This window comes from Rhinichthys klamathensis, unplaced genomic scaffold (genome assembly GCF_029890125.1).
Source record: "Rhinichthys klamathensis goyatoka isolate OS25496 unplaced genomic scaffold, OSU_Roscu_1.1 h1tg000221l_1, whole genome shotgun sequence".
NCBI lineage: Eukaryota > Metazoa > Chordata > Actinopteri > Cypriniformes > Leuciscidae > Rhinichthys > Rhinichthys klamathensis.
The window spans coordinates 2,819,849-2,835,543 of record NW_026606745.1 but is presented as its reverse complement, the minus strand read 5'-3'; the positions used below and the strand labels follow the sequence as shown (position 1 = coordinate 2,835,543).

At 40.8% G+C, this 15,695-nt stretch overlaps 1 protein-coding gene across 1 annotated transcript; it reads left to right on the top strand.

Annotated features, from left to right (window-relative positions):
- The first annotated feature begins 213 nt into the window (after positions 1 to 213).
- On the top strand, positions 214 to 5,412 carry znf521 (zinc finger protein 521). The gene is made up of 3 exons (XM_056264403.1): positions 214 to 455; positions 1,516 to 1,713; positions 2,788 to 5,412. The coding sequence occupies exons 1-3, from the start codon at positions 416 to 418 to the stop codon at positions 5,397 to 5,399; spliced, it is 2,850 nt and encodes a 949-aa protein (XP_056120378.1). The 5' UTR covers positions 214 to 415; the 3' UTR covers positions 5,400 to 5,412.
- Positions 5,413 to 15,695: the final 10,283 nt, after the last annotated feature.

The following is a 15,695-nucleotide window of genomic DNA, read 5'->3' as shown; positions in this document are numbered from 1 at the left end:
TGCAATTCTTTTACGGGATTCTAGTGGAAACCAAAAAAGACAAAGTTAATATTGACGTGTGAAACATAACTGAGAGCTATAAACTAGCTACCTCTGAGCAATAAAACTGTCTTTTGGAGTGCCGGCATGTGTGTGTGTGTGTGTGTGTGTGTGTGTCTGTCCGTGTGTTGAGTGATTACGCATCTCTCTCGCGCGCGCGCGTCCCCGGTGGCGCAGAGCGTGTATGGAGTCATCCCGCTGCTGTAGGCGGGGGCGAGCCCCTTTGCCCGTGATATTAATGCGTTTTCCCGCTATGCCAGTCTATGAAACAGCACGCAAGTATTGGCTATTGCTTACCTCTTGTGTTGTCCTTCGTTTGCAAACAGTGGACAGGAACTTAACCCGTTTGTGTTGACAGCTGCTGAAGTCCTTTACAATGACTCGTCGAAAACAGTCGAAGCCCAGATCTTTGAAAGGTACGAAAGGTTTTTTTATTTAATCACTTGCTTCCTTCTTGTCTTGAGTGAAACACGACCGGGGGGACAAATCGAATGAATGACCCCAATTAGTTACAGATCATTAGCCTTCAGATTAATGTTGCGCAAATTCAAAAGAGAAAACTGGAATTGGTTTGGACCAGAACTTTCATTTAACTTTCATTGCATTCTCGAGGAATCTAATTTCATTGAGATTGGTTTGTCATCACTCTTGCACGTGATGCACATTATTCAGATAAAGGTGTATTATGATAATCAATAATATTATAGTTTTATTGGGTTTCTTGGACAACAAATTTATCTAAGCTCAGCTGTACTCAAAACTGAATGTGTGTTTGTCCTGGTAAACCCTACATTGTGCGGACATTTATTGTCTCCTTGAGGAAAACAGATTTTAAATCATACTGTTTTTTAAAATTGTAAAAATGCAGAACGTTTCCCGTGATGTGTAGGTTTAGGGGTAGGGTTAGTGTAAGGGGATGAAATATACAGTTTGTACAGTATAAAAATCATTATGTCTATGGAAAGTCCCAATAAAACATGAAAAAAACACAACAATAAATTGTAAGGATCCATAAATGTTTATGTGAGGATTAGATTTAAAAGGGAACATAAAACATTAGCTCAGTATAAAAACAATAAAGTCCCAAACATGACAGAAAACAAATGTGTGTGTACAGTATGAGTGGAAGTTTGAAAAGTTCCCTGAGGTTTCTATGTTAGCAAATGAAATCTATTCGTTTTCTATGTGTCTTGTCATAATGCCGTGTGGCTCTGTTATGTCACCTTGTAATCACAGAATACAAATGTTATATGGACTGTTTAAAGAGCAAACATGCACACAATGAAAAACAGAAAAACAGACTAAAAAAAGTTGATATTTGTTTAGTCTTTGCTTTTTTCATGCCACAGGGGTGCCATAGTGTACCAAATGGTCCACCAGAGATGAAAAAAAAAGTGTTTGATTTCTTTGTATTGTTATATTATATCTGGCTGCTATGGCCATGACCTTTTCTTGCTATCAATCTGTTCTACACAGGTCAAGCTGACAGGTTAAATACAAAGGAAGATAGCGTGGTTGTGGGGAAGAAACGTTGCTCCTGGGAAAGAAGAAAAGAGAGGGATGAGGAGAGGGAACAATGTGGGGAAGAGAAGGATGAAGTTGCTAAAGAACACAGGAGTGCAAGCCTAAAGCAATCTGAATCATTCACCCAACAGATGCACTGCCATGGTTCAGGTACACGCAAATACATTCCTGCACTATCCTTCTTTCTATAGTATCCTTTACGGTGAATATTTGATCCATCTCTCTCTGTATCCCTTACACAGGCAGATTAAAAAGAAGAGAGACCTCTGGGGTTTTATATTCAGGGTTTAGTGTCTCTGCATGTTTGTGTGACCTTTGAATTAGGTATATTTGCAATTCCCTATTTGCACAATAACAGAATGAATCATGCCTTCACAAATGATTTTGGATTTATGATATTGGAATTGCTAATCATGTGAAGACATGTTTTTAATATGTTTTATCCTTTTAAGCAGATACATTAATCCTTTGATTTGGTGTACAATTTGGTACCGTGATTTGGGTTCTGTTTTTTCTCTTGTACATGTTTAGTACTTTAAAGTAGCAGCACTCCATTTGCTCAAACTGTGAATCTGGTCCTCTCACACTGACAGCAATTTTAGTCACAGTGGGACTGCTCATTATGTGGCCACATACCGAGCTAATTACATCTAAAAAAGTGTGAAAAAGAGCATCCAATTCATATTTTTGGTGTTTAGTCTGCTGTTATGAGCACGAGTTCTATTTTAACCTGCCAGACTTCAGCAGGACAGACCTCTTGAAATAGAAGAGTAGAATTCTTATAGTTGTGGTTAAAGTGAGTAGTGTTGAGAAAGATACAAGTCCCAAAATAATTGAAAGTAGTTCAACTGCAGCTATTGTTTTAAAAAGTAGTTAGCTACACAACAATTGAACAAAACGTAGCAATATAATTCCCCTAAAAACAGTATTTGTCATACACAACAACAGTTAGGATAAGAATTAGGGTGACAGCAAAAAAACAGCAGTGTCACGTTTCAGTTTTCCTTGTTGGAGAAAGTATCTTGTTACTGTAAAAGCTACGCTACTTTGACAAAAGAGTTACTGTCACATTACTGAAAATGTACTTAATTTAGTGACATTGCTTAATTACTTTTAGTTAGTTACTCCCCAACACTAATGGTGTGTTTAGTGGTGTGTTTTTGGCAAAAACGTTTTTTTTTTATGAAAGTTGTAAATGCATTTTCCTCTCTTCTCTGTCCATAGCAAATCATAATGTTGAGGAAGATGAAATATGTCGTTTAGCTTCTCTTTCCTCGGCTCACTCCTCCGTTGACCATGAAGATGGATGTGACCTTGGATTCAAGGGAGACACATTTAGAGATCATCAGAGACTTAATCAGTGCAGGAGGGCAAACACCCCTTTGCCTGGCAACAGTTCAGTACCTCTCGAATTATTCCAAACGGATATCAGCAGTGAGAGCCCCACAAAAAGCAAACAGGGCTTGAGTAATCAATATGAACAGGGCAGTGCTACGTCCTCCCGACATCTCTCTCTTGTAAATAATCCACAGAATAACATGGGGGAATCTGAGAAAAGACAACCTCCAGATTTTGCTGCACAAGATCAGTCGTGTTTCTCAATGACAGAATGCACTTGTGCCACCAGTCCAGCAACTCCAAATGCTGTCGGAGTGTCTCCTTGTGCAGAAAAGAGAAAGTCTCAGTTTGTCTCCAAAAATTGTTTAGGAATCTCCAAAAAGCTCAAGGTTTTCAATGATTTCGTTCATTGTCACAACTACATGGACCATAGAGTATGTCCACAGACCCAAATCAAGGACAATGAAATCCACTCAAGTTCTGAGATCCTGACTTTTCCATCTGAACCAAAGGAGCAGAAAGAGGCTAATGTGATGCTAGATCACTCCGTGTTGCTTGAAGCTGCAATCACAGCGGCCGTTCAAACAGTTCTTCAGTGTAGCTTCTGTCCCACATCGTTAAAAGACCTGAAAGCCCTTCAAGAGCATGTTCGCCAATCACACAACTCAGCTTTAATCGAGAGCAACGTCTTTTTCTGCTCCCAGTGCCTCCGAGGATTCCTGACAAAGGACACGCTAGATAATCACGTGCGGCAGACACACTGTAAAAACCAGAGTCTGAAACTTGATCCAGATGCGGAAGAAACTTCAGAAAGAAAGTCTTTGAAATTCTGTCCATACTGCATCCATTTGCCTACATTTAGCAGTAAGATAAAACTGATGCAGCATATCAAAAAGACACACAAGAACATTAATTTGATGAACCTTAAAGAAGGAAGGAGGACAATGGGTTCAACGTCACCCCAATCAATCAAGAGTGTTGCCCAAAAAACTAGCTATGGTGCATTACCTTCAACCGACTTCATCTGTGACCACTGTGGGGCTAAATACACCAATCTGGATCTGTTTCAAACTCACTTGAGTTCCCACCTGAAGAGTATGCTTCCAAAACTTACATGTCCAGAGTGTTTAAAGGATTTCCCAAACCAGGAATCTTTTAAGGAACATGCAGTGTCTCATTTTAGCAATTCATCTACGCTCTACATCTGTGAGAGCTGCAGTAAGTCCTTTACCAGTGTCAAAGACTTACATGGGCACCTACTTGAGATGCACACCGTTGTGTTTTACCGATGTTCCCTCTGCCAGCAGGTGTTCGACACCAAGGTGTCTATTCAGGTTCACCTGGCCTCCGAGCACAGTAACAAGAAAACCACATTCCACTGTACGTCGTGCGAATGGGACTTCAAGCAAGAGCATGACTTGCACCTGCATGTCAAACAGAAACATCTTGACAAACAATGCAAGTTGTACTGTTGCATCTTCTGTGCAGAGTCCTTTACCACAGACATTGAGTTGCAGTGTCATATCACAACACATAGCGACAAATGCAGTCCCTGCGTCTGTACCAATACCAGATCTCCCCTCGAGGTGCCCTTACACGAGGAACTCTGTGCCAAGAGTGCTGAAGGTAACAACGTGACCCCTCCACCTGTCTCCGAACCAGTTGCCAAAGACAGCGCTGGAATGCTGCCAGTGAATAGTGAAATAAGAGTCGGTAAGGTGGAATCGCTGTTCAGCCCTCCCACTGAAAGCAAAGGGAAGGCAAATCTGAACGATCCTATGTTTGCCTGTGAAATCTGTGGTGCTTCTTACACCATGCAGTCCTTGCTCGCCAACCACCAGCTGCGAGATCACCACATCCAGCCCGGGGAGAGTGGCACTCTCAAGCGCAAAGTGGAGGCAATCCAAGGGAGCCACAAATGCAAAGACTGTTCCAAGACCTTCTTCACTGAGATGGCACTGTGGGAGCACGTCCAGACTCATCTAGGCCCCACCAAGCACTGCCAATGCCCCATCTGTGGAGAGCGCTTCCCTTCACTGCTAACTCTGACTGAACACAAGGTCACCCACAGCAGGAGCTTGGACACAGGCAACTGCCGCATCTGCAAGCTTCCTCTTCACAGTGAGGAGGACTTCCTGGAACACTGTCAGAGGCACCCCGACCTGCACAACTCACTGACAGGCTTCCGCTGTGTTGTGTGCATGCAGACGGTCACCTCCACTCTCGAGCTGAAAATTCATGGAACTTTCCACATGCAAAAGGTCCAGGGTGATGATCTGATCAACAGCTGCGTGGATCCCTCCATCCTTAATCCTGACCTTAAAATCTCCTCAAGTGCTGCTCAGCAGGAAACGGTCACTATGAATGTCAGTACATTTGAGCATAGACTCCGAGACAATAAGACTAGCATTTCCGTAGTCAATTGTTGTTCGGCTACAGCACTCATACCAGAGGAGAGAAGCAATAAGAACACTCTCACACAGACCACAACAGTTTGAGGTAACTTTTAAATAAAGGACAATATACAGGGCCGGCACCCAGAGTGGGGGTTACGAGTTACTGTGCGCCACTCCCTCCCTCCCCTTCCCTTCCCGCTGAATGCGAGCAAGCGAAAGTACATTCGAAATTACAAATGCACCCGGGCTGGTTGCTTTCCTCTACGAAAAATGCTACGTTTTTAGTGCCCTGGCGCCAGCTCTGACAATATCTGTACTCTTCTGATTGCTTGTGTACTGGAGTATGTTTTCACTTGTACATTGTATTATGTATTTAGGCCCTAACTGTGTGAAGACATGTTTTGGAGAGGCTGTTTTCTCCCTCAAAAGCAGTTTCCTTGTTTGAGATGCTTAGCAAATGACTAATTCTCCCAAGTGCAAGGCTTATCTTCATTGGACACTTCTGAGGCTCTGAACTCAGATTAACTGCTATATTTGGAGCATTTCCTCTCTCTTTGTTGCATTTTACGATAAATCCTTGTGTTAAGAAATGGAAGTGGATCTTTGTGGATCTAGACAGTAATGAGTTGCTGATGAGTGAAACTGCAGATGCGCAGAGGGGCACAAAAGAGGATGAGATGTGGGCAGTGGGACTTGATGTTCTGAGGGAGAGAGTCATTAGCAGTGTTTAATCTAATTGAAATCTGAGCTGGCCTCTTGGTAAACTTTATGGATTAGATGTAGGGCTTTTGGACAATGACATCTGATAATCACAAAACAGTTGTAATGTTATGTATTTTTATTTTGCATTATGTCTTTTTTAGTAAAATACCATCATCTCTACCTTTTTTTTAACTTTGACTCACATTTCAATTATGTGTCTTGTTAGTTGTATTTCTGTACATGATGTTCTATTGCAACAAAAAAAAAAGTAAATTGTGTTTATGGGTAAATGTGTGTATGTGGTGTGTTTACATTTTCAGTTCTCCATTGTTGATAAAAAAGTTTTTAAAAAACAACAACAAAAAACTATCATCTTTCTGAACCAATGTAGTTCAACAATCCTTGTATATTTTCTTAGTCTTCGGTTGAACATCTAAAAAAATCATAAATTAGAAATAAGAATAATATTGATTATGACATTAATAAACTGAAATAAGTTGTTCTGATTGAATTTTTTTTTTAGCTCCTTAATCTACTTTTTTTTTTAGTTTGGCAATGTTTCACTTAATTCTGAACCTTGATATCATACTTGACAATAATACATCTGGGTAGAGAATAATGACTTACTTCTGGGCTTTACTGGGGGTGAAACTGAATGGCAGGATTTTACTTCATTCATACTAAATACATACTGTTTGTCCATGTGTGTATCTATTTATAAGCAGTGAAACTTTCCATTTAATTAACAAATTATTTTATCTTTAAAAAGTCAACTAAATATGTGCAGTGCTGCACAGAGTTATGTTTGTGCATGTTTTTGAGAATGGAAATTGGGTATTAGTGCCCTGAAGCCGGAAGCCACCAGGACAAACTGCTACCTCATTTGGAAATACCCCTCAATCACCATGACAGCAGCTGGGCTTTGACCATAGACACAGGAAGGAAAAGCGACAAAACTTTGGGCACGGCTGTGCTGTAAAAATGTATTTGTCATAAATATTACAATATTATAATTACACCCAGTCATAAATTTAACTATGAGTGCAGGGTGTTTAAAAAAACTGTAAATACTATAAAAAGTCTGTTTTAGAAATTGACAGGGTTAATGACCTGTCTTCTCCAGTCTGATTTTTTATAATCATAATACAAATGCTGTTATGTTATTATTTGATATTATGTATTATTTATTTTCATGCTATAGAGACAGATGATCATACCAGAAAATAAATACGAGTTGGAATTAAAACATGAACTTGGTTTTCCTTTTGTGTGTCCAGGCTATATGCCAAGATAAAGTCGGCTGTGAAAACATGATGCCGGGTAATGCCCGGACCATCTGTCAATAAGCGTCTCTCGAGTGGGTCGAGTGAGAGGAGAAATGACAAAAAAGACAGTGCTGTAAAGAGTTTTTAAGGGTTATGGAGTGTTACTGGCAAAGAGACGGCAAATGTTGAGTTTGATTGTATTTAACATTTGTAATTCTATAAAACAGAATTGGAAAAAAATTCAATAAAACCTAGATTCTCAGTTTAAAGGTGTATTAAGTACAACACAGTGACAGTGAAGTGACAGTATAGTGCAAATAGCCTACACGGTAGTTCTTTTCCTACAGGGATAAGAGTGAATATAGGCCTAAATCGAGGCATGGTAAATCTAGAACTGAACTGCCATCTCAAAAATTAGAGCTGACTAAGACCCTTTATGCTCAGTCAGGCCTTGCCGTCCAGGTGCACTCCCAAGAAATGTAAGGTCTGTGTCATGTCAACATCCTCCCGGGATGGAAACTGGGGTGAAAGGTTCCTCTTCCTACTGATGTCCAACATCATCACATTTTTTTCACATCGCGTCACTAATCATTCCTCTGTGCTCTCCCTTCTCTTCACGTCTCACATATCCAACAATCCCATATCCCGCCTCATCTGAGAGTTCTTCTGCAAGCGACACCAATGACAGTTTGATCCAACAGTCAGTTTTCATTTTCTGTTGGTAAATGTAATTCTACTTGTCAGGCTAAATTCTGTTTTTCAAAAGACATTGGGATAGTTCACACCAAAATGAACATTTTGTTATTACTTACCCTCAAGTTGTTCCAAACCTGTATGAGTTTCTTTCTTCTACTGAACACAAAAGAAGATATTTTGAAGAATGTTGGTAACTTAACAGTCGACAGAAGCCATTGACGACTACTATGGAAGTCACTGGTGCCGTCAACTGTCTGGTTACCAATACCAACATTCTTCAAAATCACATATTTTGCGTAGAGATTATGAAATGGTATGGTTTTAGTTATCATTTTTATAATTTAATTGATTTATTTAAAATTGGCAGAAAATGCCTTCCATATTTAAATGCATGACTGCAAGGTGACAATATGAGAGCACTCCCCCCTAATGGCTGATGACAATACAGCACCGGCGGTCACACAAATATATTTTTTTTAACTGGAGATTCATTTTTTCCTCTTAAACTATTAAGATCTTAAACTATGTTGTCAGATACTGTAACAGTAGTGATGGCCATTCGTTATAAATATAATATTAATGCACAAACTGTAGGCTATGTACAGCCTATTTGATTATAAGGTTTAACTATAATTTCACAATACATTATAATATATTTTCATTTGATTTGCAATTAGGTCATATGAAACGTTAGAGCATTATCAAAGAACATCTGCAGGTTTAGTGGAAAGAGAAGGAACGCATTCAAATCAAATGAAAAAGCAAGGCTATACTTTCGCATGTTCACATCATGACCAGCAGGTGGAGGTGCGAGATTATGTGTAAATACCGAATGTGTGTCTTTTAGTACATATTATTTTACATACTACGTCTCGACGTTGTGAAGCTCCTTAATTAAATAGGTCAGTGGTGACAGCAGTTCAACAGTTTTCCTCCATCCATCCATCTCCCCCATGAGCCTCATGTGGACTTGTTGTTAGCACCTGAGATTGACATTTAAGAGGTCCCTGCAGTCAGCTGTTTCCCGTTATGTCCCATATCACTCCCATAACATAGATTTAATTGTTTCAGGATGTTCGTGCCAAAATACACTTAAAGGAATAGCAGACGATTACGCCGTCGCTGACAGTAATTTTGAATAGTAAAAGTTGTAGTGAATAGTATGTATTTACAATAACTGTTCGGTAAAATAGCAATTGATTCGAAAGTTAAACCCTAAAGTAATAAAATATAACACATTATTTGCACGCATAGCCTATAGGCTATATAGCTATTAGGCCTACATAATTACAGTTTGGAGGGCATCAAGGCTTATAAGGGACGATTTTAATTTAATTTAAATGAAAAGTTCACAACACTAAGATTATATGGATTTGAAAGGCGATCCCATGGATGAGAGTGACGAATTCCCTCAGAAAGGTAGGTAGGTCTAATGGTGCGTTCACGTGCTATGGAAAATATGATATTTTCCACTTGTGAACTGGTATTTACCAGTGTGTTGCGTTCAAGTGCTTTTGTTGTCGTAATGTGGTAAAAAGATGGAGATCCAGACCTGTTATTTAGCTAAAACTATTTTAGATTGCTTAAGTCATCTGCTACAGCAAGAAAATGATTTCTCAAAACTCAAACGTAAATAATATATGCTGTATATTTTCTAGATCATGAATAGTACAAATTTTTACCATTCACAACTCTTGCGTTGCTCTCCGCCATTTTGAAAAGGTCAAAGGTAATCTCATCTCGGCAACTCGTGCATCAAATATTCTACGAGTTGCCCAGTGGAAAATACCACATGAGGGGGTGTTCATGTGCATTTTCCATGTCGGCTTTTGGTATTTACCATAGCACGTGAACGCACCATAAGGCTTGAGGATGTTTTCTTTAGAGCCCTCCTTTGTTAATGCATTAATAATTCACACATTTCATGAAACATATCAAGAGGGGTACTCAAAGAAAGAAAGAGAGAGAATTAGAGCCAACGGAACAAAAGGAAATGGCTTTAAAGAAAAACACTCAAGCTCTGGGGATCTGTCGTCATAGATTTGAAAAGAACTACAGAAGGCCTAAATTAGTGCAACATCTCTGTTTTAGGCCAAACTATGGTATTGCAAATAATACACTGCTATATTTAGGTTACTAACTATGGTCTACAGTCTAAGATAAACACTAGGCTACACGTTTTTCTGAATTTCCGTGATCAACCATATTTCACAGAAACGACTTTTGTTTCACACATTTGACTTGAAAAGTCTTGTAATGAGTAATGAGTTACGTGTGTAGCGGGGCTCGCTCTCTTCGAGGAGCAAAGATAGAAACACTACCTCTAGCTTAAACATGACTACGCCACCCTGTTTACAGGGGAATATTAATATTGTGGATTTAAGATTTTTCACAGGACACACAGGAACGTGATTTGTCAAGAAGGGCTAGAGACGTGGATACCAATAATACAAAAGTTTTATTTAAATACTCACAATAATTTTAAAAGATATAAAACTGGGTCATTCTCATTCACAATACAAAGGAAACCACAAGATTAAGGAGACCGAGGCTTAACGGCAGATGCACGAACTCAGTAACCACAAGGCTTTTATATCACTCTCAGCACCCCGTGTACAAGTATCAGCACACACACTGCAATAAAGTCAAGAAATAACCACACTGCACTCTGTGACGAGCCCTCCACCACCGCGTAAGGGCCTACTAGTGGCCTACCATGAAGCCTCGGCTCCTGCAATGAGAGCAACAAATATTACAGGTCTCAAATAGATCGCAATCACAAATAACATTTAAACTAGAAAACAATATTACAAAAAAAATGAAAATATGAAAGACAAGAAGGGTTTAGTACTAGTGCTGGAGTGCACTGGTAAGCACTGACCTTCTACCAGCACCTTAAAGATCACAAAATACAATACTGTAAAACACTCAACGTAAACCAATCAGGACAGTCAGTAGCACAAACAATGATACATGTATATACTGGAAAAACAAATACCAAACACAAAACACAAACACTTGGGAAGTGTGGAAGGCACCCGGCTATCACGGTGGCACGTACTGGAGAGCGAGCAAGCCTCACGCAAGACGCCTAGGCTGTGCACGCACACACACGTGTGTGGGGAAGAGAGTTTGTTATCGAGATAATCTTTATGTAGACAAAGCAGCAGCATCAAATCAGCGTTGCCCACCAGGCATCACAGCTATTCCTCCTTTAATTCATAAACCCGTCGCCCATCCACGCCACGCATACACAGGACACGGGATACACATCCCCCGAAGCACGGGAATGCAAGAGGGGCCTAAAAAGGGAGCGCGCCGCCACTCAAAGCTCACTCCGCAAGCTATCCCGGCCGCTCAAAGCATCATGACACGGGACTCAAAGCGGAAGCACTACAGGGACAAAGGGCGGTCCCACGGGCAATGACGCGACACTCAACCAGCAAGCACACGCAATAAGGGACTACATGTTCTCTTTGTTTTTATATCATCCCACCCAGTTTGTGATTGGATCCACACAACCCCAAGCACATTAACTTAATTACCGGGCAACAATACGTCCCACTACACGTGGAATTTTTGAACACATAACGGCAGACTGAGGCTGGACAGTTAGGCCTATATTAGTCTCGCGTAGCCAGACCTTCAGACTGACGGCTGAAGGTCTTGAATAGCAGCATTAGGCTTGTTTGAGATGCGCCTTGCCTCGCCTGAAATGTAGTCGAGAGTAGGCGGCTGCAGTGAGAGGAGGAGTGAAAAAAGCGCAGGCAAGCCGGACAGATCGCTCTTCTCGCAGTGGATCTAACACCTGTGAGATCAAAGGCGGATATCGCGGGATTCACGGGATTCACACTCGTGCACGGTGTTGCTAATAAACTGGATGTATTTTAAGTTTTGTTGCTTGAATATGAAAATAAATATAATGAACAAGACACTCAAAGTACTTATTTAATTCCATTTTAAATAGGCCTATATGTTTATGAATCATTTTTTTTCTTTACAGATATGTTTTTATTTTTAATTAAATTTTTTTTTTACATCAAATAGATCGCACTGTCTGAGAGTTTGGGGATATCCACACATAATCTATACACATAAAACATGATATCAGAGTTTTAAAATCAAACATTTAAAAAGAGAACAATACATCACGGTTGTTTAAACCAATGAGCATTAAGCTGTGCCGTCAGCAAGTCGTTTCCCATCATGCTTTTGATCAGCGCAGTCGGTGGAGAGCAACTGCGCGCGACTGCAGAATCCGACACGTGCGCCTTGCGGTCGCGAGACTTTTTTGACTCACGTCAGCATGACATCAGAGCAAGGCGGACCGCACTCAAGGGGGTAATCCATCGACCGGAAGTTGAAGCCGGCCGGGTGCCGCCATGTTGTAGCAGAACTTCACTTGCGTTAGCATTTCCATTGACTCCCATTCATTTTTGCGTCACTTTGACAGCGAATAACTTTACATCTGAGGCGTTTAAAGACTCCATTTGTCCATTATTTATTTCTAAAGAAACACGACAATGTATAAAGGGCTCCATTACCTTCTATGTTACACTATGGCCCCGTAGAAACAGATTTAGTAAAAATAGGCTAACGATTGCGTCATAACCACTCGACTCTCTGTCGCGCTGTACAGAAGTTACCGTACAGACAGGAGGAGAAGCTCGCAGGCAATCGGGGGGACGTCCCGTCAAGGGAGAAGCCCATAGATAATGAGTCCATAAAAGCAACGGAATACATACTCCTGCTCACTCATGATAAAGGACTCTTTGCTCAAGTTCCCCGTCTCTGCAAGATTAACGTTGGCAGTTTTCACGCACAGCTACTAGAAGATTTACATCTGTCAGACAGGTTGCTCACGTCATCAAGCTTAGTTTGAGTCGGTCTGAGTCTGCGCGTCAGGAACGGAAGTTCTCAAAAATCGCTAAAAGTGGGCTTCAACTGTCTCAACTGAGTTCCAATGAGATCGCTCTGTCCATTTCTTTTACTGTCTATGACCGCACTCGGACACATTTCTAACCGGCATGCATCTCGCGCTGATCACCGGTGATCGGTTCTGCGCATAGACAGTAAAAGAAATGGACAGAGCGATCTCATTGGAACTCAGTTGAGACAGTTGAAGCCCACTTTTAGCGATTTTTGAGAACTTCCGTTCCTGACGCGCAGACTCAGACCGACTCAAACTAAGCTTGATGACGTGAGCAACCTGTCTGACAGACGTTACTCTTCTAGTAGCTGTGCGTGAAAACTGCCAACGTTAATCTTGCAGAGACGGGGAACTTGAGCAAAGAGTCCTTTATCATGAGTGAGCAGGAGTATGTATTCCGTTGCTTTTATGGACTCATTATCTATGGGCTTCTCCCTTGACGGGACGTCCCCCCGATTGCCTGCGAGCTTCTCCTCCTGTCTGTACGGTAACTTCTGTACAGCGCGACAGAGAGTCGAGTGGTTATGACGCAATCGTTAGCCTATTTTTACTAAAACTGTTTCTACGGGGCCATAATGTAACATAGAAGGTAATGGAGCCCTTTATACATTGTCGTGTTTCTTTAGAAATAAATAATGGACAAATGGAGTCTTTAAACGCCTCAGATGTAAAGTTATTCGCTGTCAAAGTGACGCAAAAATGAATGGGAGTCAATGGAAATGCTAACGCAAGTGAAGTTCTGCTACAACATGGCGGCACCCGGCCGGCTTCAACTTCCGGTCGATGGATTACCCCCTTGGTTCTGCGCAGATTTTGCTCATCTCAAACAAGCCTATTCTTTGGCCAAGGCCCGCCCATAAGGCCGTTTGACCGACATGTCAAACAACCAATTACAGTTCGTTTCGTTCAGCGTTACGTTTCGGTGCGTGGAAATGTCCCCACAACAACAGACCGGCGTGCAACCCGTCAGTCAGCATAGAAAATCAAAGAAGGAGAAGAAAACTTCAAGAGTCTATGCCGTGAACCTCGCATACTTTTGAGAATACTACGTTTAGCTGATCTTGATAAATACTCATTGTCACTCATGTAAACACAACAGTTTTTCTTCCGCAATCACACGTCTGCGCTTTGTTTCCCGGCGGACCGAAAATAAACGCGACACTCGCGCTCCCCCCCCCCCCCCCCCCCCCCCCCCCAGAAATCCGATAAAATTCAACCAATCAGATGACGACTTCGACATTCCTGAAGTGTTTCCAGTTAAGTGTGCTGCAACGCATTCTCATCCCAAAGCATAATATATTGACTCTTTTGACAAAGCGTCTATATCCAACGCACATGGCACCCTTTAGCGTCAATATAACACGCTTCGGTTTTGGGTAGGTTTAGGTCTGGGGTAGTGTTAGGGTTAGACCACTAGGAGGCGCCATATATCTGCGTCTCATATGACGCTAAAGGGTGCCATGTGCGTTGGATATAGACGCTTTGTCAAAAGAGTCAATATTACGACTTTCCGTGGGCGTGACGTCTGAGGCTGAGACTAGGCCTATATAGGCTATATTTACCAGTCAGTCGGTCTCCGCCAGATGCCCAGGGCTTCACAACAGGGGCGGGTATCACTGGCCTTATTGTTTGCTATTGGCTGAGTACAGCTGCTGGCTACTTAATTATTCATTGAGGGAAGGTCCAATTAGGAACTTATCTTGGTCACGGAGTTAATTATTCAGGAAGTTTACGGAGGAAGCTGAGGGCAGACATTCCAGATGATGTTTGTGTGGTTTGCTTATAGCTTTTGCATAAAAAAGACACCAAGAATATCACATGCATTTTTAACACTCAAAAGTTTGACAGAGGAAGGATGCTGCACTTGCTCAACATTTAATCGGCTGATTTACAGTGGTCAGCATTTTTTCTTGTTTGCTGATTTATGCGCACCAGTCACATTTTTTTTAAAAAGCACACACATGGTCAACACATCAGAGATTCTTTTTCAGCGATCCAACTTTTAATGCTGAATTGACAAATGATCATGTTAACTCATTTAAATTACTTTTCATTGCGTCCTGAGAATCTTAGGAGCTTGTGAAACACATATTAAACATATATGTTTTAATAACAACATTTTCTGCGAGTTGATAGGAATTGTTACTCTCTTGTAATCTTGAGTTTATTTGCAGTTTCTTAAAAGAATAGCATTATTTGCAAATTGTCCATCATAATTTACTGGTGACTGTTTGAGAAAAGTTTGACTGCAAAATGTTAAAGTCTAAATTATAAACAAGACTTGGGAAAATAGGACAAGTGGGAAAATCAAGCAAAATAAGTGCTACACCTAACAAAGCTTGAAAATCTATACAATAGATTGTGTACCGAGTCCTGAAATTGATATTCATTATAATAACACGAAAACAAAATTACAAAATTCATCATAACGCAAAACACATCCATTATAAAATCGTATATAAAAAAGCAATAATTTAAGTAATATACATGTTAAAGTTAAACTCGACAAACACTGTTATCACTAAAAGGCATGCACTTTAACACTGACACATTAACATTTACAGTGTTACAGTAAATTATTTCAGAATGAAAACACTGATACTGTATGTCGTTTGAAACAGCCTATAGACCACCCACCGACCATTTGATGATTTATTGCACACAAAATAGTCAAAACACTTGCCAAAACAGCAAGCTTTAATCTGATTGGCTGGCTTGATACAACTTCTGGACTTCTTGATACAACCCACTTAGAATCAGAAGTCATGTTTAGTCAAGGTACTGAGCTGCCGCATTGAACTGGAT

Bases quoted from the DNA above. Each gene is read 5' to 3' on its own strand.
- znf521 (XM_056264403.1), top strand. From the start codon at position 416: ATGACTCGTCGAAAACAGTCGAAGCCCAGATCTTTGAAAG. The intron at 456-1,515 runs GTACGAAAGGTT...TGTTCTACACAG, and splicing joins GAAGCCCAGATCTTTGAAAG to GTCAAGCTGACAGGTTAAAT. The intron at 1,714-2,787 runs GTACACGCAAAT...CTCTGTCCATAG, and splicing joins GATGCACTGCCATGGTTCAG to CAAATCATAATGTTGAGGAA.